The sequence below is a fragment of the Pantherophis guttatus genome, chromosome 9 (genome assembly GCF_059756535.1).
Source record: "Pantherophis guttatus breed Tessera chromosome 9, ASM5975653v1, whole genome shotgun sequence".
Classification (NCBI taxonomy): Eukaryota; Metazoa; Chordata; class Lepidosauria; order Squamata; family Colubridae; genus Pantherophis; species Pantherophis guttatus.
The window spans coordinates 98,298-122,897 of record NC_142071.1 but is presented as its reverse complement, the minus strand read 5'-3'; the positions used below and the strand labels follow the sequence as shown (position 1 = coordinate 122,897).

At 42.7% G+C, this 24,600-nt stretch overlaps 1 protein-coding gene across 3 annotated transcripts in view; it reads right to left on the bottom strand.

Moving 5' to 3' along the window:
- Positions 1-2,136: 2,136 nt before the first annotated feature.
- The window catches only part of TET3 (tet methylcytosine dioxygenase 3), a 67,907-nt gene continuing 45,443 nt past the window's right edge, over positions 2,137-24,600 (bottom strand). For all 3 annotated transcript variants that reach the window (XM_087875917.1, XM_087875919.1, XM_034430635.3), the window contains exons 3-10: positions 21,212-21,302; positions 18,829-18,922; positions 17,962-18,170; positions 13,290-13,440; positions 12,118-12,207; positions 9,545-9,682; positions 5,484-5,820; positions 2,137-4,131 (exon numbers count right to left, since the gene is read on the bottom strand). In XM_087875917.1, coding sequence (XP_087732043.1) covers positions 2,303-4,131; positions 5,484-5,820; positions 9,545-9,682; positions 12,118-12,207; positions 13,290-13,440; positions 17,962-18,170; positions 18,829-18,922; positions 21,212-21,302 — 2,939 coding nt within the window. In that variant the 3' untranslated portion in view covers positions 2,137-2,302. The remainder of the gene's footprint in view (positions 4,132-5,483; positions 5,821-9,544; positions 9,683-12,117; positions 12,208-13,289; positions 13,441-17,961; positions 18,171-18,828; positions 18,923-21,211; positions 21,303-24,600) is intronic.

Here is a 24,600-nt window from a genome sequence, read left to right as displayed (position 1 = left end):
CCCGTTGCTCCTGCTGCGAGGCGCAAGGACTGAGAAAGTTTCCTAGTAAACAAATGTTATGTACAGAGTTGGATCTGCAAGCCATCTTTTCTCAAAAGGCACCGGTTAAAGTTCAGAAGGTGATCTTTAATAGGTTTGATTCTTCTGCCTTCTGCACCACTGAGAAACCACTCATGTTGGCTTATTAAAGCCAGTGAGGATCTACTCTGGTGAAGGAGTGAGATCTCCATTTTTCTACAGAAAGACCCGTAGTAAAAGGTAGCAAGGATTCTTAAATTTATCATAAGAGTTGCCACCACCCAATCTGAAGATGGCACAAAAGAGGGTGTGGAAATGTTCCAAAGGTGCCATCTCCAGGATTGAGAGCTCCCATCTCCAATTTCAATCGAGTTCAATGGGTATTTTCCACACAAGTGGGAGCATTTAAAAACCAAATAGTTCTTCATGCTTTAGCTCAGAACCTTTCTAGTAAAGGGTGAAATTCAAATGATTTGTGGGGAAACCATACAAAGATCTACCTACTCATGACAGGCAATTTAAAACATTTATACTTCTGTCATTATGATTAGTAAGTGATATAAAACAAATGAAATGCCCGAAGCTATCTTTTATGTAGTTTAAGCAAAATGATGAAACCGGACTGAACTGAATTCCATTCTAATTTAGGAAGAATGCTCTCCCACCATCACTTTAGGCCAGGGAATGTCTAGCTCCAGAGATCTGTAGCCACCTATATAGATCAGGCATCTTACTAAGAGAAGACTAAGAAGGATAGATCAGTTTTAAACACTGGATTCAACATTTTCAAAGCACCAGCTATGCTGTACTGAATTAATTACCACATAAGTTTACTTCTCCTTTCCTCTCAAAGGTGGCAAAGTAAAATAAATCTTGCAATACATTTGTTTATATTTTAGGACAACTATTTGCAAGGGGAATGATTTTAATTTGGTACGCCTGCACCACTGGAAAATACAGTAAGAAGTCCCCCTTTTAAGCCGATTGCACCAGAAATGATAAAAAAAGAGGTTGTGTATTTGCTCACTAAAAGTATTGTGGAGTGGTTTCTTAAAGATACAGTAGTTTAAGATGCCATTTTATTATTAGCATTGCTTGTCACTATTATTATAAGCATAACTAGTTTCCCATCCCAGGAAATTAGCATGGTAATATAGTACAGTACTGCAAACTTAAAAGTTAAGTTAAATAGCACTGCTAACAAAAGAAAAAAAGCAATCTTATGTCCTGACTATGTAATTTCATTCATCTCACGAAATAAAGAGCAAGAAATCAAGATGCCAAAGGTTATTTTACCTAAGTTGTCTTTCCCTGGATTTTTCCTGCCTTCCACTTTCATTTCCTTTTCTCTGTGAGAACTTCATTTTAAAAACTTTTCCTCCCTCCAAATTAAGCTGGACTCACTGAATAATTTATTTAAAATGGAGCAGCAAAACTACTGCTTGTGGTGTAAATCACTATCCTTTTCTTTTACCTGATGATAGAGATCAAATGTGCCTTGAAATTTACAAAAGCAAAATGTATCTGCTGGTAGATCTCATAATCCTGTGTTTTCCTTCCTTTTTTTCTGCTCAAGCTTCACTATTTATGCTACTGTTCAGGATCTGGTAGAAGACTAGAAAGGGTCCAGTTCATCTTACCGAGATCTGAAGCAGAGAAGGCAATGTCAATTGAACAGTTTTAAACACTGTAGAGACAACTGTGCAGGAAATGGTTGCTTATCTGGAATGGCATATGCCTTCTCCCCATATCTTATCAGCCAGCGGGACCTACTGAATCAATAAGAAACCATCATGCATCAACCACTGAACTCTATTCAAACAGTCCTTTGATTGAATTGGAAAGTCATGTTTCTGGGTGGTCTCCAAAGGAAGATATTTACCAGCCCCGACAGGTGCAAATTTGTACCTGATTTATTGTGGGGTGTTGTCTTTTTTGTTAATCACATAATCTGCTTCAGAGTTGTAATAATTGCAGTTAAAAATCCAATATACATAAGTATTGGACATGGAATTAAAAAGCTGTCCTTTTTAAAAGGACACTATAAATTTCTTCTGCCATTACTGTGATGTACAGATTTAAAATGCAAAGATATAAATACTAGATTACTGAAAAAGGTTGACAGCAATAAGTTTCTTTAACTCAACTCCCAAATGAATGTACAGAAACGTCACACCTGGCTTGATATTCTGTTTCTCTCCAAAGGAAAAAGCACCACAGACCAGCACTGCATTTCAGGGCTGCCCGCGTTGAGGTAAAGTGGCCCCGGAGAGCTGTCCTCTTCTCATATCCACCGGCTGTATGGTCCTGTTACCTTGGTGTAAGCGTAAGAGGACACGGTGACTGCCGAGTTGGTGGGAATGGCCAAGGCCTGCCTCTTTGGGACCAAGTCTTTCTTCTCCTTATGTTGGGGCTCAATGGCCAAGTTGCCTCCCCACTTCCGCTTCTTGCCAAGGTTTTTGATGTCTTGCTGAAGGCCGAGCCTGGCTGCCTCCTCTTGTCTTGCCCTTGCCCTTTCTGCCAGCTGTTTCATTTTTGCTTCCCAAAGGGCAAGTCCGTGATTGGGTTGGTTCAAGTTTTTGTGCTGGTAGAATACCAGAGAGATGCGTGTGGGGTGACATCGGTTTGGTTTTTTCAGTGGGGTGGTGGCATGCAGCTCTCGCCTTGCACACTCAATGAGAATGGAACCATGGGCTGGAGCTACTGCCACTCCACCAATGTTTTCATCCAAAAAGTTGTGTTCACTGTCTGACCAGACCTCTTCATCATCCTCTTCCTCCTTGATGTTCTTCTCGGGTGTTTCTTCCATGCTGTCGTCCAAACTAAAGGAATCCCAGGGTCTTTCAGCCCCCAGCAACGATGCACTTCCTTCTTCTTTCAAGGAAGCAAATGGGGGCTTTTCCCCACAAACACTTGAGGTTGTAGAGGGCAATGACGCAAAGGAAGTCCATGATCTGCTCTGTAAACCTGTGTTTGGTGTTGGAGTTCTTCTCTCATCTACTTTACTAGAATGCCAAAGTTCATCTTGAAGCCTGGAACTTCCTTTGATGGAACTGAAGTTCAATTGCCCGAGACCCCAGACTTTCTCCTGAAGGTCTGAATTGGCAGAAAACAGTGATGGGCTTTCATCAACTTTGCAAGGGCTCCATGATTTCCCTAGTATATCAGGGCTAGGTGACAGATTCTGCCCTTCCCCAGGAAACAAATTCCACTGTTTCTCCATAAGGTAGGATTGTGATAACCTGCTAACATTTGAATGGGAACCAAACAAATTTGATTTATTCTGGGTTCTTGCATTAAGCATGCTGACACTGTCGTTTGGTGTAAACATGTTCCACGAGCTTTCAGCATTACTATTTCTCTCAGGTTGGGACTGATTTCTGTTGACTTTATAAGGGCTCCATTGTTGCTCTGGATCAGCATTTTGAGATAAACTGGATAAATCAGATGGGCTCAGGTTTGAGTTTAGGCCATTGAGAGCAGGTGATTGAGAAAGGGACTCTGTGTGTCCCAAGGAATCAATTGGTTCTTGCTTGATTGTTCGGTTGCTGAAACAGTTTGTGTTTTGTGCAAATGACAAGGCTTCTGCAGGGACTGAGTGACATCTCTGGGGCACCGCTGGGGTCTTGCTTGCATGTCTGCTGGCTTTCTCGTAGGTGCGCTGATGGTGATTTTTGCTCCGTACGGTGGGTGGTGTGTCATCCAGTAGTTCAGTATTCCTGTAAGCATGGCTCAAATTATCTTGTAAGTTTTGGACGTCAGGCTTCTTCTCATAGGGGCTGCTTATCCAGGGTGCATTCTTGTTCTCACTGTAATTCAAAAACTGGGAGTGGAACATATGGTTGCTGGAAAATCCATAATACCCGAAAGATGGAAGAGAGAACTTCGAATGCAACCCATTCATGGAAGGCAGATTAGGTTGTGCATAGTATGAATGATAAGAGTAAACACTGTTCATGCTGTACGGGTCAGAGGGTCTGCAATTGCCAAGCACTGAGTAGCTCTCCACAACTGCATTCCCATTGTACTTCAATGCATTATAATGACTCTGAGGTTCCACCTTGATGGAAGATTTGATGGCTGGCTGGGAGAATCCACTTTTCAAAGCTGTATCTGCAGATGCACAAAAGGAATCAATGTGAATTTGCAGTCACCTTGGCTTCCTTAGCACAAGCACTGAAGATCTGGGCCATGGACTTGGCTGAGGAATTCTGGCAGCAGAATTCTCTTTTAAATTATTAAACACTGTGAGAGACTGTAGTTCAAATCAGCAATCAAGCTTACCCACAAAGCTCTCTTTCAACCTCACCTATTTCACGAATTGATATGACAAGACAATGGAGAAGGAAACAAGGCAACCATTTACTGCTTTTCTAGGCTGCTATGCTCCTGGTGATTAATAACCTGATATGTACTTGGAGGAATTAGAACAAAACAAAAATGAATAAGGTTAGTAATGGAACCCAATTACTTTGCTTGCCATCACCTGATACCACCTGCAAAAGCTGAGGAAGACTGGAAGTGTATAGGACCATCTAGATTGCAACTTCTTGAGAACCTTGTTTTAGAACAGGTCCTCACATTACACAAGTGATTGTTCTAACAAAAACTTGAAAGGCATTCTGGAATTCCTGGTGACAGGCTGTGTTTCTACACAAGCACCCAGAGATGCCACAACAGATAAGAAGATTGTAGAAAGCAGAAGGTGGGAAGACTACCTCCGTAAGTTAACTGAATCAGGATCAGGGTTAAAAAAGAAAGAGGGTTGTCATAGCTCTCTTATATTGGACCCCCTTCATGCAGTAGGAGCAGAAAGAGACTGCAAAATTTGAGGCCAGTTCTTAGCAGTGTCCTTCAGGGGTGAAATGTACTTACCTTCCTTATCGGTTCGGAAGCGCATGCACGCATCACAGATGCGCGCAGACCTGCGCATGCGCAAAACCTTTTGTAATGACACCCAGATGGGTGGGCAGAGCTATGCTCTGCCGTTGCTACCGGATTGCCGAACCACCGGCCAAGACAGCTACCGGATCGGGCAATCCAGTCCGATCCGGGAGCATTTCACCCCTGGTGTCCTTCCATCTGACCATCCTATGTTCCTCAGAAGCAGGAATGTAGCCACAGGAAGCTAAACAATAACAAATGGCTGGGAAGAATGCCATGAGAATGACCGGGAGCAGGCTACCGTTCCTTATTAAGCCAGTCACCCAAACAAATCTGAGCACCACCAACCGTACTTGTATGGAAAGCAAGAGCTGCCAGTACGGAAGCCTTGGCGCGGGTCCTTCAAGCGTTGGGACAACACCCAAGACGCCTTGCCTGGGAGTGCTCTGTTGCTAGGGCACTGCTTTGACTACCTGGACAGTTTGACCTCCACCAGACCTGTGACCAGGCTTCCTTCTTGTCTTGCTGAACCTTTCTGCAGCTACCAAGACCGGCCATTACAAAGCCTTTGCTGTCCTTACCTGTATTCTGTTGGAGGGTCCGGAGCTCCAAGACATCCTGCTTGATTTTTTCAGGTGTAATCAGTTTCTCTTTCTGCATTTTCTTTTTTTCAGCAGCTGCTTTCCGGGCTTCCAGCTGCCTCTGCCTGCAAGACTTTGCTGGTTCAGGAAGTTTTCTCACCTCTCTGGGGAAGGAGGTGAGGACCTGGATGGCCCCGCTGCCCATTTTTGCAGCTTGATTCTCCTCACTGCCAAACTCATCTGTGGTGGACATTTTGTACAAGGGAAGAACATGCAGTTGCTCATCCTCAGGGATTTTCCCAGGGGTGCGATTGTCTTCTTTTGTCAAGGTACACACCTGGAAAGGCAAGCAAAACAGTCACCCGCACGTGAAATTCCAACATGCAAAAACACCGCAAGCGCCTTTCCGGGCCTCAGCTCTTGCTTGTCATGTCCAGCCAGCATTTTGGCTGGAGGAGCAGCGAAGGTGCAGCTATGACATGTGAAGAGCATCCAGCTGGAGAGGGCTGATCTAAAAAGTTCCTTTGCATAGTCAGAAAATGCCTGACCGTCATATCCTGGGCTGTGGTCAAACAAGGAAAGTTGAAGGAGTTGCTTCTCATATGCACACATCCACACATCCAAGCCCCGTTAATGCACATCAGCCATGTCCCGCTGGGGGAAATCAAAACTCCTGCAGGTACTCATGCTTACAAACACATTTCTACAAAGGAAACACTAGGAAGAAATAGGAAAATGGGTTTTCTTCCTCCAGAGATCTGGGCTCCCTCTACTTGGCACTGCTGGAATCCTACCGCTACTGCAAATGGAAAAATCAACATTTTTGCCTTGTTTTTGGGAGAAGATTTCCTTCTCATTTGCCTACCTTTCTACTGACTCAAATCAAGAGCATGCTCTCGTGGAAAAAGGAAAAGAAGCAAACTGCATAAAGATCGCTGAGGGGAAGGAAGAAACAACAAATATTTGCCTGAGACTCTGCTGAACACAGCTTCTTTCCTGTAGCTACGAGGTCTGAGAAACCCACAGATCCCAGAAAAAGAAGGGTGAACCTCAGCTGCTTTCCTCCCAACTTCTCCTGGTGGACCACCTGATCAATAAGAGTGGGGGGTGATGGGGTGTCAACTGCACAGGATTTTTGTGGGGGCAGCAGAAAACAACATATTGCCTGCAAAAAGCCCACCCTTTTCATATCCTAGCCGAAGGGACAAGCAACAATTCTGTTGAGAATGAAAATGGTAACTGTGGCTGTTCAACAAATAGCTTCTTTTTGGTTGAAACCAGACATTTCTACTATAAATTGATGGTGTGTAACAAAACTGGCATGATGGGAGAGATTCAGTGGTGGGTTGCTACTGGTTCTCCAAGATTGGGACAACCAGTAGTGGCGGCGACGGGAGGCTTTGCCCACCTGCCCGGACGCTTCTGCGCATGTGGAGAAGTGTTGTGTGCGCAAGCACACGTGCGCCCACAAGCGAACTGGTAGCGACGGGTTTTGAAACCCACCCCTGGAGAGATTGATGAGTAGAATATTATTGCAGTTACTGAAGTTGAAGGGAAGAAATATTTTCTTTGATGATGGCATCAATATGAATTCCTCCCTGCAGCTGCTTTTAAAACTTTTATAACTTCAGAGCTTATTGAAATCATTTTATTTCCAGATGGAGACAAATGGAAATGCCTGGGTAGGAAAAATCACTTGTTCAGAACTGGGAAAACCTGGCTTGGTGACACTACTAATGAGGATATATTCAACAGTCGTCCTCTGAATATAAGCTAGCTGTTTGATACAGCAGCTAAAAAAATCTAACAAACTTGTGGATTGCACTGACAGAAGCATTTAATCCAAATCACAAGAAGTACAATCATTGTTCCTCTGTACTTGTGTACAGTGTGATTAGATCACCCTTGGGAATGAGTATGAGCACCATACTTTAAACTGGTTGTAGAGGAGGTACAGATGACAGCGAACAGGATGCAGGTGACCTGGAAAACAAAATCTTTTAGTTCTTCTTATGAGGAAGAACTAAAAGATTTTGGCAAGAATATTGCTGCCGGGTGAGTGATATTTAACTCATAGGCAGAAAGGGGGGGGGGGAAAGGAAGGATTTTTAAAACAATTGCAAATGTCCTGGCGTCATAATAGCGGCTAATAGAAAGGACTGGTTAATGACTCTAAATTGGATTATATAAATCTGGACTGAACTTTAAATTGACTTGGTGTAAGTAAAAACTGTTAAAATGCACTGCAACCAAAATGGATGCCTTTTAAGTTCGCCAATTGTAAATGTGGATTGTAGAGAGCTACCTTCAAGAGGGGAAAAAATCATTATAGCACTGAACTTTTTAGAAAGAACAAAATGGCGCAGGAATTGAAGGAAATGATGATAACGATGTACCTATCACTGAAAATGGAAATAAGGGAAATGATTACAATGTTGCATGGAAAATTGAAACTTGATGATGAAAAAATTGATTTAGGATACATTCAAGCTGACAAAGAAACAACTAACAAGAAGCAAGGAAAAGAGACTGAAAATAAAGACAAAGACAAGGAGATTGATTATGGAAAATTAAATGATTATTACATTGGGTTTAACAATGGAAAAATGGAAAAGGGGGGAAGAAAAAAAAGAGGATGGAATAGTGGTGTGATGGAACAATCTGGAACTGAACACACTCAAAACCAAAGAAATGGTGGTAGACTTTAGGAGAAACCCTCCCATACTACCACCTTTTACAATACTAGACAATACAGTATCAACAGTAGAGACCTTCATATTTCTAGGTTCCACCATATCTCAAGACCTAAAATGGACAGCTAACATCAAAAACATCATCAAAAAAGCACAACAAAGAACGTTCTTTCTGCGCCAACTCAGAAAGCTCAAACTGCCCATGGAGCTGCTGATCCAGTTCTACAGAGGAATTATTGAGTCTGTCATCTGCACCTCTATAACCAGAATCTGGTTTGGCTTTGCAACCCAACAAGACAGACACAGACTTCAGAGGATAATTAGAACTGCAGAAAAAACAATGGCTACCAACCTGCCTTCCATTGAGGACCTGTATACTGCACAAGTCAAAAAGAGGGCTTTGAAAATATCTACAGACCCCTTGCATCCTGGTCATAAATTGTATCAACTCCTACCCTCAAAACGATGCTATAGAGCACTGCACACCAGAACAACTAGACACAAGGACAGGTTTTTTCCCAAACGCCATCACTCTGCTAAACAAATAATTCCCTCAACACTGTCAAACTATTCACTATGTCTGCACTACTATTAATCTTCTCATCGTTCCTATCACCCATCTCCTCCCACTTATGACTGTATGACTGTAACCTTGTTGCTGGTATCCTTAAGATTTATATTGACTGTTTCCTAATATGATTTGATTGCTATTTGTTCCCTATGACTATCATTGTGTTGTACCTTATGATTCTTGATGAACATATCTTTTCTTTTATGTACACTGAGAGTGTATGCACCAAGACAAATTCCTTGTGTGTCCAATCACACTTGGCCAATAAAGAATTCTATTCTATTCTATTCTATTCTATTCTATTCTATTCTATTCTATTCTATTCTACTCTACTCTACTCTACTCTACTCTACTCTACTCTACTCTACTCTACTCTACTCTACTCTACTCTATTCTACTCTATTCTATTCTAAAAACATTAAAAAAAAGAATTTTCCTTCTACTGTCTACCACACAGAACACCAGTTGAGCCTAGTGGTATAAAGCCACCTTTCATTTTTGTATAAATAAATTCTGATTAGGTGGACTAAAGTGTTTTTTCAAATGCAAAAGGTGAAATTTATATTTTTTACTAGAAAATAGCAGTGAAGAATAATTATGGCAGAAGAATCCATAGACTAGAATCCATGTTATCAAATATTTCAAAGGCTTGAATTGGAAGAAGAAGGAGTAGTAGTTTGTGAAAGCTTTGTTTTTCAATCTTTAAGGCTCATTGCCTTTCCTGGGATAGTCTAACCCTTCTGGCCCTTCTGGAATATTTCACAGGCAGAACTGAAGACAAGGAAAGCATCCCTTACCACCGTGCACCCATTGTAAAGGTTGTGCTGGTCCTTGTGGGCATGAGCACAGAAATCCATGCATGCTGTTACTCCAGAGAAAGGCCGCCCCTCTTTCAGTCCAAGTCGGCAATCTATTGCTACATCCTCATTTGCAACCTAATCAAAAGGAAAGAACAGTGATTTGTGTTACTGCATCATGCTTCACATTATGGCCTTAATGTGAAAAAAGATAAAGCAACTATCTGTCCCCTCAACCAGTTGTCTCCACTCCTGTCAGAATTGTAGCTTTCAGTCAAGCTTCATGTAATCTGGAAGGCCTGTGATCTCGTCCATTTATAACTCCAAGATTTTATTTTATAATGGCCCTATTATGCGAGCAAAGCTTGTCTGTCTCAGGAGGTCCGTGCGATGTTGAAGGTGAGAAACACATTGCCTGATTTGAAACACTTTCAAATCAGGCAATGTGATAGCACTTAGAATAGCAAGAGCTGATTTGAGACGTGCTATGAAAAGCTGCAGATTCTGATCATATCCCTGGGCAAGTACTTAAGGAGTGTGCTGACCAGCTGGCCACTATTCTCACAGACATTTTTAATTGCATCAGGCCATGGTTCCATCATGTTTTAAGACTGCAATCCTTGTACCAGTGTCCAAAAATTCTATAATCACATGCCTTAATGGTTGCACTCACTTCCATTATGATGAAGTGTTTTGAGAGATTGGTAAAGGACTATATGGTTTCATGCCTTCCCCCTACATTTGATTCATTACAGTTTGCCTATGGGAAGAACCGTTCTATAGAAGATGCACTTTCCTGTATGCTTCATCTTAGCTTGGCGCACCTGGAAGAGAATATGTGTGAATGCTATTTATTGATTTTAGATTGGTGTTCAACACCATCATTCCTCAGCATTTGGTGAACAAACTATTAGGTTTTAATACTCCTTTATGTAACTGGATATCCGGTTTCCTTATTGATAGGCCTCGGTTTGTGCGAGCTAGAAGAAAAGTTTCTCTTTAAGTACAGGTTCCATACAGGGCTGTATCTTGAGTCCACTACTGTTCACTTTGATGACCCACGACTGCTGTGCCAAAACTACTACAAATCCTATTTTGAACTATGCGGATGACACGGCAGTGGTGAGTCTCATCTGGGACAACAATGAAGATGCTTATAGGGAAGAGGTGAAGGCTTTGATGGACTGGTGCAATAAAAATAGCTTGGTTCTAAATGTTAATAAAACAAAGGAAATAATTGTAGATTTTAGAAAGAGCTGGCATAGTCATACTCCACTCAGTATCATAGATGCAACTATAGAGGTGGTCAACAGTATTAAGTATCTGGGGGTGCAAATAACGAACAGTCTGAACTGGTCTCTCCCCACGTCATCCTTAGTGAAGTGTGCAAACCAGGGTCTGCATTTCCTGCATCGGATGAGAAGAGCACATCTTTTTCCTTCTGTCCTGGCCACTTTTTATGGAGGCATGATTGAGAGCGTTTTAACAAACTGCATCACTGTTTGGTTTGATGGCAGCAGTGCCTCAGATAGAAAGTCCATTCAGAGTGTGGTAAGGGCAGCCAAGATGATTATAGGAAGCTTGCTTCCTGTCATTCAGGATACTGCTTATAAGCACTATGTGCTTAGAGCTCAAAGCACTGTTAGAGACCCCACAAACCCACTTTATGGTCCATTTCTGTTGCTCCCCTCTGGGAGGAGGTTTCAAAATATTTCTAGCAGGACTACCGGATTCTGTAACAGCTTTGTTTCCTAGCCATCCATCTGGTAAACTAGCAAGATTTGTTTTTCTCGCCATGTACATGCTTACATCCGGACTAGACTGTGTTGTTTCTCTGTGTCATATATGTGGTTATATGCTTATTTATTTATTTTGTCATGTTTATGTAGTGTATTTTGGAGGTGGTGACCCTTTGAGACCTGTATGCAACAAAATTCAATCTTTATGTATTCTGATTAATGTATATTCAAAGTGACAATAAAGTTATTCTACGTCTAAGTCTAACTGAGCAGCGGAAGACTTTCCTCCAGGGCAGATGGGGAATTCATGAGGAAGGGCAACCTATCACAATGGCAGGATTCACCAGTCACAAGCACAAACTGCATCGTGGCTAAGTACAATGTAAAAACCCAACCCATATAGGCAAGTGGATCAGGAATAACCTTGCTTTTATTCTTTTTCCAAACAAGTGAGACTCACTGATACCTGGGATACTTTCTGAACAGGCAGGACCCACACAAGAGCCACTCAAACTGACTTGCAAGAAAGAACTATTCCAGCTTGTTGCAAATCAGCTGATGTTCTCCCATTTTTTTTGTACTGCATCTCCCAAAGAGAGCAGCTTTGCCCCACTATAGCATAAGGGAATAGCAACTTCGATGCGAAAAACTCTGTGATGAAGCTCTTCCTGCGAGATTTGGGGACTGCGACCCTTTTCCTAGGAGTCATGTGATTTTACTTGTAGAGCCTTTGAGAATTTCAGCTACTGGATTCCATGTTTTGCCTGCTGCAGACCTTGGTAGGTAGATGTTTATCAGAGCCCCAATCAAATCATGGAAAAGTTATCTAGGCACCTGGTTTTGATAGGCCTGGGGTGCCAGTCTCTTATAAAGTGGTGCAACCTCCGTAGCTAAGTCCTGGAAGCTTCTTCTGAGAACTTCTTCCTGGAAGGAGAGAAGGTCAAGATTAGCTCCTTAGTGTCTCTAGTGAGCCTGCTGCTGTCAGTAGCAACTCCTAGAAATACGTCCTCTCTCTACCCCAGTTCCTTTGGAAACAAAGTCTGCTGCAGGAACTGAACCTGAACAGTTTTTCTGCAAAGCAACTGCCTTCCTTTCTTCAGGCAGAGCAAATGAACACAAACACAATCGCATCTTCCCAACTCATGATTTGAGGTACATGTTGCACAGCTATGAGCTATGCATACAACTGTTTCTACACCCAGGAGAATTTGGAAGTCAAATGAACTGAATGAGATAAAGGTTCACAGACTCCCCTCTTTTCCTTCTCTGACGTTATTAGCCATTTCTCAGCCGGTTTGGTCTAGCGGTTAGGGCACCAGGCTAGAAACCAAGAGACAGTGAGTAATAGGTCCATTTTGGACATGAAAGCCAGCTGGATGACTTTAGGCCAGTCACTCTCAAAGGGTTGTTGTGGGAAAAATAAGAGGAGGGAGTATTTCATAGGTTTACTACCTTGAGTCATTTGTAAAAATAATGAAATACAAAATCTTTTTTAAAAGGCAGGCAGTCAATCCCTCATTATTTTCTATTATATAAAATGCCCCAACTTCTTTCCAAAGGTACTTTTATTGATAGGAAAATGTGGTTTTCAAAGCAGTTCACTCTAGGAGAAACCTCTTCCCAAACATCCACGCAGGATGGATCAACTGAGAATACAGTCTTTAAAAAATACATTACACAGCCTTAAATAGCATTAGATAATGTGGTTTCTTTTTGTCTGAAAATGTAAGTTTCTTCCATGACTAAGACTGAAACCTTGGGAGAAAATCCGATGTACGTGGTTCTTCCTTCCAAGTAAATATATTTGAACTAATCAATAAATGTATGGTTATTTGAATGACTATTGATTCTTGGGAAAGCAAGAAACCAGTCTATGGTATTCCACGCTGTCTACATGGAGGGAAAGGCCCTCCTCAAAACCACCACCCTTCATTGTTACTCTTCCATCTGTTAAACTGGGAGAGTCCAATAAATCCCTCTAGAACAAGAATGACCAGGACACTAACCTCCTTGGGATTGTCTCCCTGTAATCTGAATTTCCTGGGTGTTTTGCTCCGCGCATATTTGCACCCATTGAAATACATGCTCCAAGAACAGCCAAAGGAGAAGGAAGCACCACAGGTGTTGGGATCCTTGCCTTGACATGCACAGGTTCGGCTGCAATGAATCCAAAGGGAGTGGGGATCAGAGGCTATCAAGCCTGTGGAAAGGAGTTCTAGGCTGTCCACCCCAAGCACAGCATCTTCAGCAGTTTCCTAAGCAAATGGCAGCTGGCTACATCGCAATTGACACAATATAGGTAGCGCTTATACTAAACCTTTGGATATTAATGATCATGATATCCTTATGGACCGGCTTCAAGAGTGACTGGCACCATGTTACACTAGTTTTCTTCCTGCAGAGAGTGTTGCTGTTGATGTGGGGGAGACGTCTTGCCCACAGTCAATGAAGACTCTAGGTCATCTAGGTAAATTTGTCTGGAAGTTGAGACATGGCACCTGGACTTTTTTTTGTTTGAAATGTTTGCTGCTTATCCAAACAGCTTCTTCAGTTTGAGCAAGTTAGTTAGGGGGACCCCATACGTTTCCAGTCCCAATTAGGGACTTTATGTTATTCTGGATAAGGTTGCACTGATCCAACAGAAATCTTGCACAATTTGGAAGATTTCCTTGATTCAAGGAATAGCTGGCAACTTTGATCAGGATGCACCAACTCGCATCCGTTCTGAGATTGGGAGGCTCTGCTAGTAGTCATGCATGCCTTAATTACAGTTAATTCAGAGTCCAAATGGACTATTTGCAATGCACTTCTATATGGGCTGCCTTTGAAGACCATCCAGAAGCTGCAGTTAGTAGAAAACGCAGTGCAAGCAGTTGTGGGTCCCTCTCGGTCTGTGCAGACTACACTTCTGTTCTCAAGCTGTACTGGTTGCCGATGTGCTTCCGGATTCAACTCAAAGAGTTGGTACTTATAATTTATAGTTACCCATAGAACTCTCCCTGGCATGGGACCAAGTTATTTGTGGAAGCACCTCTACCATCCCATCATACCCAGGAGGGGAGAAGCATGTTATGGGTCCTGTCTATTAAAGAGAGACACTTGGTGAGACATAGGAAGAAATCAGAAATTGGTCTTTTACAAGACCCTAAAGATGTGGCTCAGAGTATCTATTATGAATTATTTTGATTAAATATTTTGTATTGTATTTCTGCTAATGATTGGGGAGGGGGTGGTTTATATCCCACCTATCAATTGCCTATTTATCCTCAATATTTTTATTTTTTTGCTGGTTTTATTGCTGACAGCTATCCAGACTCACTTGCTTGAGATGCATTCCAATATATTTATTTATCAAATTTATATGGCTGCTTATCTGACAAGAATTTACTCTAGGTGGCATACTGCAATAAAAAGTATAAAAACTGTGACATGTGCAACATAGTTATATAAACACAGAGAGATAATTCAATCAGCAATGGAGCTACCTCAAGATCCTACTACTGAAACCCCCAGGCCTGATGACAAACAAAATTCCAGAAAATAAGGACAGATGGAGCTGACCCCACTTCAGGAAGGGGAATGTTTCATAAGGTGGGCGACATAGCAAGAAGGCCTGCCTCCCAGGTCTAAGTGTAGTTCCAAGAGGGACCTACGGCATGCCTCTCTTTGTGGCTCTGATGGGACCAGCAGATGTGGTTGGGGAGAGGAGTCCCTCAAATAACCTGGTCCTATGCTATGAAGAACCTTAAAGGTCAAAACCAGTGCTTGAATTGGAATTGGAGGTAGGCTGGCAACCAATGCAACTCACAGAGCAGAGGCATAACGTGACGTTTTAGAAGCATACTGCCTATGCCACTGCATATGGAAACAGTTAAGCTTGCAGATACTATTCCATGATAGCTCCATGTAGAGTACAGTACAGTAGTGCAATTGGAAGTGACCAGCGCACAAATAATTGAGTAGAGCCCCTCAATGCAGGAATGGTGTCACTGGCATGCAACACAAAGATGTGCAAAAAGGCCTGCCTTAGCATCACTGCCATCTGCTCTTTGAGCAGGAATCATGAGTCCAAGAGGGCCCTCCAATTGTGCACCAAGTCTATCTGCAGCCATATAACCCTATTCAGCACCAAAGATGGCATAGTCCTAGAAACAGCAGGAGTCAAGCCCCAAAAACACAGTCTTGCTGAAGATGTTGTTCAGCTGAAGCCTGTTCCCCACCCAGACACTCACAGCCTCCAGATATGGGGATAAGACATCCATAGCATTGCTTAATTCACCAGGGAGAGAGATATAGAATTGGGTATCATCAGCATACTGGTGATGCCTCATCCCATGGTGATGGATGATCGCACTTAAAGACCTCATATTGAATAGGAGCACCAAATCCTGGGACACCCCACGTGGTAGGGGATGGGGATGGGATCTCTCCTTCCCGATAATCACCAACTGGAGCCAAGCCTGGATAAGGGAGGCAAAAGAGCACAATGCAGTGCCACCTACCCCCAATCCCCCCGAGTTGATCCAGAAGGATAACACGGTCAGTGGTGTCAAAAGCTGCAAAGAGGGCAAGGACGAATGCACAGCTCTCATCCTGTTCTTGCCAGAAATAATCTAAAAGCATGACAATGTGGTTTCAAAAACTGTCCAGTATAGTGGGATTCAATGATGGCTTCTTGAGAAGGGGGCAAGTCCTCTTTAAAAGGTAAAGGAACAACCCCTCATTCAAGGAACAGTTCATCACTTCTGGAATCCACTCACATGACGTATCTTGGATTGCTGCTTTAATAAGCCAGGAGAGGCATGGATGTAAAGAGCAGGTAGCTGAGCTCACAGTCCTAAAAAAATCCTGTCCACTTTTCTCAGGCCTAACAGGTTGAAACCAATTCCAGGTAACAGGTAAGACTCCTCCCCAGGCATCTCCTACAACAAAACTCAAGTCCAATTCCAAATGATTTGGAGCAACTTTGTCCAATAGATGCTGAACAAATTCTTCCACACGTCCCTGCAAGCTCTCTGAGCCCCTGTACCCAAGTGGGCACATGTCACCCTAAATAAGTCTGGGTTGGAGCACCGATATGTAGATCCAATAAGGGGTTGGGAAATTCGCCACCCTTATTGCCACAAGGTAGGCCTTAATCCAAGTTCGTCTTTCATGGAGCACCAGCAATGCTCTAAACATTTCTTATCTGTTTATTTCATAAACTGAATTAAGCGATAGAAATTTTATTAGAGAGGTTATATTCATGGATGGCTTTAGTTTAATTAAGGATGAACTACACAGTGCTAGTCGTCTTTGCAGTCACTGATATTGTAGCTTAATAAGAATGTTTTACTGCCTTTTTTTAAAAAAAGAAAATTATAGCAGTGGAAACTGTTTATCACATATTGAAGAGGTTTCTTGGTGTTCTATGTAATTGTGGTGGAACTACTAGCTAAAGGAGAGGGGGAAGTAAGCAGGCATTCCAGCCTGGCATCCCTTGGTGAGAAGAAATGGCACAGATCAGACCAGGGAAGCCTTTATCTACTGGCTCCCATGAGAACGCCTCTCTGGTGAGATTCTTGTAGCAGACGTGATCAGCTCTAGACTTCAGTCCACTCCTAGAATTGTCCAGGTTCCTTGTGCCCAACAGGAAACTTATGTGTCAGAGCTCAGCTGAGGGCTGAACTGCACAACCTGTTCGCCCTGCGCACAACACCATCCTCCCTTTGTCCCCCTTAGCCCTTTAAGAAGGGAGTCCACTTTTCCTGCTCCAGCTCAGCAGTGGTGCCTTCCGGGCTGGGCTGGCTCAGGGCGAATGGATTGGTTTCCCTACCGTCCTTCACTCCATTGTAAATCAAGCCCTTCATCTCAGTTGGCTTCTGTGTACCATAACAGAAACATCCTGTCTTCATGAGACAGGCACCAGGTTGCTGGATGGCTGCCGCTTTTCTTTTTAAAAATGGGTTATCTTAGCTTTTCTAGCCAGCATCCATTGAGGAGTCAAGCAGCTTAAGGTTGCAGTGCAGAAAAGTTCTTAGTCAATGTTGGAGTTGACTTGAAATGAAAGTAAATTACAATTAAACTCTTTATTATTTTTAAAGCTTTATGTTTACTTAACAGTATCTTTCTATGTATCGTGTGGGCTTTATTATTACTTATTATTATGTTTGAAGATCATGTCCTAGCCTAGCAAAGGGCCTGTACTTCATTTTTCTGTAGACATTGTCCTCAGTCATCTTTTAAGAGAAAAAAGGAGTCCACTGGAGTCAAAGTAGGAAAAAAAATAAAGAAATAAGGAAACAGAAGGAATTTGATGATAAAAAATTAAAATGCCTGTTATTATCAGATGGCCTTTAAACCTCCAAGACAGCTGCCTCCCTCTAGGCGGGTTATCACCTCCCAATGCAAGCCTCCATTTCACAAGAAGAAAGATAACGCAGGAGGCCATTAGCAGCAGAAGGGTCTCTTTTAGTAAACGTCTCTGTGCTGCAAGACTGTTACTTTTCTTGCAACAGACAATGTGGAAGCCAAAAGCAATTTTTGCTTTTAGCTTCCATTTTACTTCTCAGTTCAAAGGTATTACAGGAAGGCAACAACACACCAACACAAAACAGGGTTGCTAACTCCTTGGAGCCAAGGGAGAGCCTTCCCTTCTCCTTCCTCTCCTGCTTTTAGGGAAGAGCCAGACAAACTTACTCATCATTCAGCCCACATCGCCGAGTGGTAGGGTTTCCAAATTTTGTAAGTGTATCAGTGAGCTCCTGATAGAGGGTGTCCCCGAGGGACCGAGGGATGCCCTCCCAAGCCAAGATCAAGATGATAATGACAGCATTCTGGCAGTGGTGGCCAGCACGGTGTCTCACCAGGCACAGCAATTTCTCCTCCACGTTGTGCCTCCTGATGACCTGGAATGTAAGCAAAGATGTTGGTTGGTCCAAAAAGGGACTCCTCCCCCCACTTCTGTTCCTTTGGCAGGCTGGATTGTCTCCCTGGACAAGGCAACTTGGCAAGACAGCCTCAACTGGACAAAGCCATGCCGTGACAAAGGTTGCCATGACAAACAGTAGTCCATTGTAGGAAGTCCAAGCTTGGCTGGATAGGGCCCTGCTCTCTATTCTGAAGGCCAGGCTGGCTTGTTAGACAAGCCTCAAGCCAGAGGACTTGAAGGCTAGAACTTCTCCCATGGCTGCAGTCTTGCAAAAGATAAATGGCTGAGTAACCTAACCCTAACCCTCTCTAAGCATGGGGACTCTGAGCTATCACACTTGAAAGACACCCCATCATCATCCCCTTTCCTTCTAATTATTTGCAGGGCTTAGAGACCAGTCCAATCAAAACGTACCATCTTATATACTCTATTTACACAAATGAAGCTAAAAAGAGAGAGCCTAATACATAAATAACAGTGCTCTTTTCAACTCTTTGGGACAGTGTTTCTCAACCTTGACCACTTGAAGATGTGTGGACTTCCACTTCCAGAATTCACCATGCACTCCACACATCTTCAAGTGGCCAAGGTTGAGAAGCCCTGCTCTAGGATAATGTTACATTTTCCTCACTGACCCATTTTGCGATAGGGCAGCCGCGAGAGCTCTTTCCTTCCTTCCCGGTATAGACCACCTTTTCAATTCTGATGGCTTTCCCCTTCTCACCATACCTGGTGGAAAAAAGGCACATCATCAGCACAACAGACATTGATGGGGCTACCTGAGCAAGAATATTTTTAAAAACTTACTTAAAAGAAAAAATACATAAAACATTGCATGGAAAAGTTTGCAGAATATGACTTTACCTTAATACATCAACTTGAATTAAAGTAAAATAAAATATGGTTTCATGCAAATTGAATTCTAATGATCATGATCAATAGTCAAATGTAAGAGTTGTGAAAGTGTCAACATTTGACTATTATAAGAAGCAAGTTTTAGATTTTTTCCCCCTGTGATTCAATCATGTCCCTTTCTTGGACTGCCTGGACAAGTCCCTGCAGTTTTGGAAAGGTTTTTCAGAAGTGGTTTGTCATTACCTCCTTCCCAGGGCTGAGAGAAAGTGACTGGCCCAGGGCCATCCAGCTGATTTTGGGCCTAAGATGGTATTAGAATTCAAATCTTCCTGTGTTCAGCCTGACGCCTTAACCACTAGGCCAAACTGGCTCGCCTAATTCTAGATTAGCAGAGAGGTTTTCTTTAATAAAAAAAAAAAATCACAATAGTGCAAGTGTGGCCTCATTTGTGTGTGCAATGTCGCTATGCGTACATGAATAAGGGGCAGAACAAGTGTTGCAATGGACTTTGAGGAAACTGCTGCTTTGCACTATTCTGCCCCTAGTGCTGGCTGGGTTTTAGTATTCACACAACTTGCTAAACACCCTTGTTCTGACCCACTTAGTTTTATTCATTATGGCAAGCAGGAAAAAGGATTTGGAGGATCAGGTAACAGGATGACCCTCAACCTTGGGAGAAAAGCAAAGAAGGAATGGCTGCCCTTCCCTGGATGGTGAAGGGGGGGGGGTCATCTCAGAAGGCTCCTCTTCCAGTGGAAGCAGTTTGCAGCAGCAGCAGCAGCAACAGCAGCCGCCGCCACTGCCACCAATGCATGGAGGTCCTTCCCCAGCCTCCCTCCTGCCTGCATCTCCAGCAGTGCCCTTGATCTGAGATGCAAGGGTGACTCAGGGAGAGCTCGCTCAGGTATGACTCAGAGCACTCAGGCGGGCATGAGGCAATTGCAAAAGAAGAAACCCAACCAGAGAAATAGAGAAACGTGGAAATGGCAGAAAAGGTCCAAGGAGTCCGCCTTTGAGAGTTGTTTTTTTTTTGCTTGCTTGTTTTTTTTTAATTTATTTATTTTGTTATTTTTCCATTTTTTATTTTATTTTATTTTTTAATTTTTGTCAGATGTGATGGACATGTGTTTTATCCCAAGAATGTTTTAACTAAGTTACTGGTCATTGATCCATTACCTTTGTTGGAAGTTGGTTCCAAGCTTTTGCTACTCTTTCTGTGTAGTCATACTTTCTACATCCACATCCCTGTCTGTGTAACCCTGCATTCCCTTTCTAATGCAAGCCTCAAGGACTCCTGGAAAAGATTTCTTAATGGATCTATACTGTAGCCCATAAATCAGCTTAAGTGCGGCAGAAAGGGCAGGGGCTATCTACAGACCCAATACACCATTCTGCTTTAGAACAGGAGTCCCTAACCTTTCCAGCTATGTGGACTGGGGGGGGGGGAGAGGGAAGGGGGAGAGGAAATGCTTCTTACCAAACCAATTTAGTTGACATGGGGAATTTCAGCAAAATCAAGGTGTACCTTGATTTCAGTAATGCGTAAAAAGAAAATGCTAAAGGGAGCTAGACAGCACTATCCTTAGATGGATAGAATGCCGGTGGATGGGCACAATGCACAGGGAATGAACATCAGGGGCTCCACATCAGCATATGGGAAATGCTATATGGTACATTGCATGGCCATTTTTATTGAGTGATCTGAAAGAGGGACTAGAAAATATTTCAAACCATCGGATTTAGAAATGGTGGTGGGGGTGGGAGCAAATGCATTAAAGGAGACTGCTAAAATTCAGGGGACAAGCTGCAATGATGGGAGGAGGATCCAGCAAGATAAATTTCAATAGGAACAAATGCAAAACCTGCAGGAAAAATCAAAATCATCATTATAGGATGCAGGAAGAGAAATTGGATAGCAATCTATACAAACGGATGTGACTATCTTGGTGGATCACAAATTGAACATGAGCCAACAGCATGATGCAGCTGCTAAAAATGCAAATGCAATCATTGTCATCATAATCCATATTCTCTGTCAAGATCAAGAGAAGTCCTCCTTATTCTGCTAAAAAAATTAGTGGCTTCATTTCTGGGTATGCAAAATTGATATACCAGTGGAGACATTTTCTTTTCAAATTCTTCAGGATCCCTATCATGGCTTACCGTTCCTCCATAAGTTCCCTAATGGATGCCACAGTTGGTCCAGATCCCAGATGTGTGTAATATGGCCCCTCATCTTTTTCAACTATTTGTTCTGTTGAGAAAGCAAGAATAAGTAATTAGTTGATTCGGGTTTTGTGGCCAAGGAATGGAAATCATTGACTGACGACAGGTCACTCAAGGGACTGTTCCCATACCAAACAAACACCCAGAGCAAACTTTAAATGCCTTTTGTAAATTGGGATGGGTGCTTTTCTTGGCATAAACAGTGAAAGGAGACTCTCCACGTTGCCCACTTTTCTGCATTTGGCAGACAAGGAATATTTCCAAGAAGTAAACCTTGCAACCTTTTCTCAAGAGCATCTGAAACCTCAACAGCAAAGGGAAACTACTTTCTGATGGCCACTTTACTCACTGTCTCCTTTCAACTTTCAACCAATTAAATATTGGACAGTCAATTGTTTAAAAAAATCTCCCTGGTCAACAAAAGATGATTAAAGCAAAAATGTTTTGGATTAAAACAAAACATCTGGGACAGTGCCACTGTAAGGACCAAGCAGCGTTAATGCCTGTATGATGAGCAACTCAGAAATCACACACTGGCCCAGAGAACAAGCAGCTGCCAAATGATGCCTCCCTGAATAGCCCCCATTCATCCCACGGAGCTTAGAAAGGATTTCTGATGCTGTCATTCCAGAGTGTTTCCACAAGAGGTTCACCGAGGCTTTCTTCCTGCCCCAGGACAAAACTCTCTTGACAGGAGAAAACAAAGTCTGTCTTTCAACCCAAGGAGTCAAAAGAAAGCTAAAGGAGACGAACGCATTGGTCTTCCTAGATAAACCTCCTCCTCCTTTTCCTGCAGCACTTCTGGGATGAGGGGCTTCTTCCAGATCATAAAATATACCTCACACTAATGACTTTGTAAGATCAAAGGATGACCAAAGGATGGTGTTGCCCACAGTCACCTAGCCCATCTCAGAAAAACAGCTGGTACATCCAGGTCAGATACATTTAAACAGAGTCCAGAGAAATTTAAGCTTAAGCTACGTGTTTCCCCCCGCCCCCCACCCACCAGATCATTCCTCTCCATTCTACCACCTTCACTTCATGGGGAGGCCACAAAGCAATGCAGGGGCCCATAAACCCCGCCCCCCAAACAGAAGTATGACAGTCTTAAACAGATTGAGAACTAGATTTGGAGGGGGAGAGATGCTGTGTTAGAAGTTGAAAAGAAATACTTTTCTGCAGTCCCTGTTCCTAAACCAGAACTTTGTCCAAAGGTAGCCAAGCCTTATCCCAACACAATGAAGAACAGATGAGATGCTGTGTGGATTCTTACAGCACACTAAACCCAGATAAATAAAACGTAATTGCTGAGCTGATATATCATGCAGCGTTCAAACAGACTATTCTAGCATAACATGATGGCTAAAATAATAGTCAGTTTTTTTACCTAAATTACAAGATGCCCAGTTCCATTTTTGCTTAGTGTATTGTGAGAAGCCAGCCAGAGAGTATTTTTAAATAGAAGAGTAGGATAAAATAGTTTAAATAACTTTTTAAGAACTTAGCTACATAGAATCATCTAAGGCCTCTCCATCATCAGACTAGTCTTTTCAAGGATCACAAAAAACTATGAAATGAGCGCTTCAGAATTTGATGGAAGAACATTTGGGATGATGGTGCAGGCACATTTCAAGAAAAAGAGCTTGAACTTCCAAGCTTAACACAAACTGCCTTCCATGAAATCTTGATTTCAGAATCTGATTTCTTGATCTAAGGATTATTGCCTGCTGCAAGAAAAGCCTTTTCCCTGCTGAAGGGCTTTCCTTGGCGAGTTCAAAGCACTACCAGCTTTCCCAGCTCGATCCAGAGAACACCAGAATCCAGTTTCTCTGAAAAACAGCCAAGTCATGTCGCTCCTGATTTAGTGCCAGTGTTAATTACTCAGAATGTCAATTAGGGACTGAGCTGGCTTCGGTATTTCCCTCTGCCTTCCCATAACTCGTATTTAAATTGCTTGTCATTCACTGTCATTAGCTTCAATGCCCATCAGCTTCAATGAGCCTTGCTCAGAGTTTCAAAGTTCACGATTGGCTCTTCCAATTCCACTTGAGGCAGAAATGGAAGGAGAGTTGCCTCTTTCACTTCCTATTCCCAAAATAAAGGAACTGAAATGAAAACAAAGCATATTCTGTCCTTGCTTTGGAAAAGTAGCCCCAGGGCTGGTTTCAGCATTTGCCATGCCAAGGAAGATCTGCCTGGGCAGGGAAGGTGATTAAGTCAAAGCCTTACATTTTGCAGCCAACAACTTCAAAGGCCGCCTTGAGAGATGCTGGGCTCTGCTGTTCTCATTCCACAACTGGTGTAAACTGAATTGTGAAGCATCTCCTCCTTTCTAGATTAAGTTTAGAACCAAGAAAGTAATCTGATCCACGTCTGTGGAGATTCTCAGTCATCCAGGCCATAGCTGTCTCAAAAGTGTGTTTTCAAAAGACAACTGGACTGTTTTTTGTTTTGAGGAAGAAGGAAAAAAACTTCCTCAAGGAAAAATAAAACAGTCCACTTGCCTCTTGAAAAATCACTTTTGAGAATCCGAGCCACAACTCCCATTTTTGCTCTGCAGGATGCTACTAACAGAGTTTGCTCTTTTTGCCTGTCTGCTTAATATAAATCCAGCTGGTTTGTTAATTAGACCCAGAAAATGTCTTGGCTCAGGTCAAGCCCACCACAAATGCCCAGTTGTCCAAAGGACACAGTACATAAATCCTCAACTTGCCAAAGCCCCAACTAGGAGAAATGCAAAGAAACGGTTGATCTACGATCTGATGCCCCAAGAGAAACCATTAGTTGCCAATTAAGACGCCCTCTGTTAAAAACTGTTCTGCAAATTATCATTGTTCTGCATTAACACTACAGATCCTCTGGCCAACTGGGATTCTGTGGCCTAAAAAAAATCTGCCAAGGTAAACTGTATGGTTACCAGCAAGAAAGTCTAACCTCTTTAGAATTCAACCAGTGCAGAGATCATGGTCAAATCGGGTACCACTGTTTGACTGGCCTGATTTGTGCTTGGAAGCAAAACAACTGGACCTGGAAATCCAGAGCTACAGGCTAGGCTGGAAGATCAAACATCATCCTGGAAGAAGGCCATGAAATGCCACTTTTTTCACAGGAACCACACTTGGCCCTGAGGGGGCTTCACACTGCTTGGCTCATAATATCTATCACCTGAGTGGCTGGGCTCACACAGTGCATTACGGTATAGTTCAACAAGCTACATTTGATTGCCATTATAAATCATAATTGACTAGCCACAGTGGCTTGATTAATGCAACACACCAATGTAAACCAAACAACCTACAATTACTGGGTGTCTGCAACATGCCAAC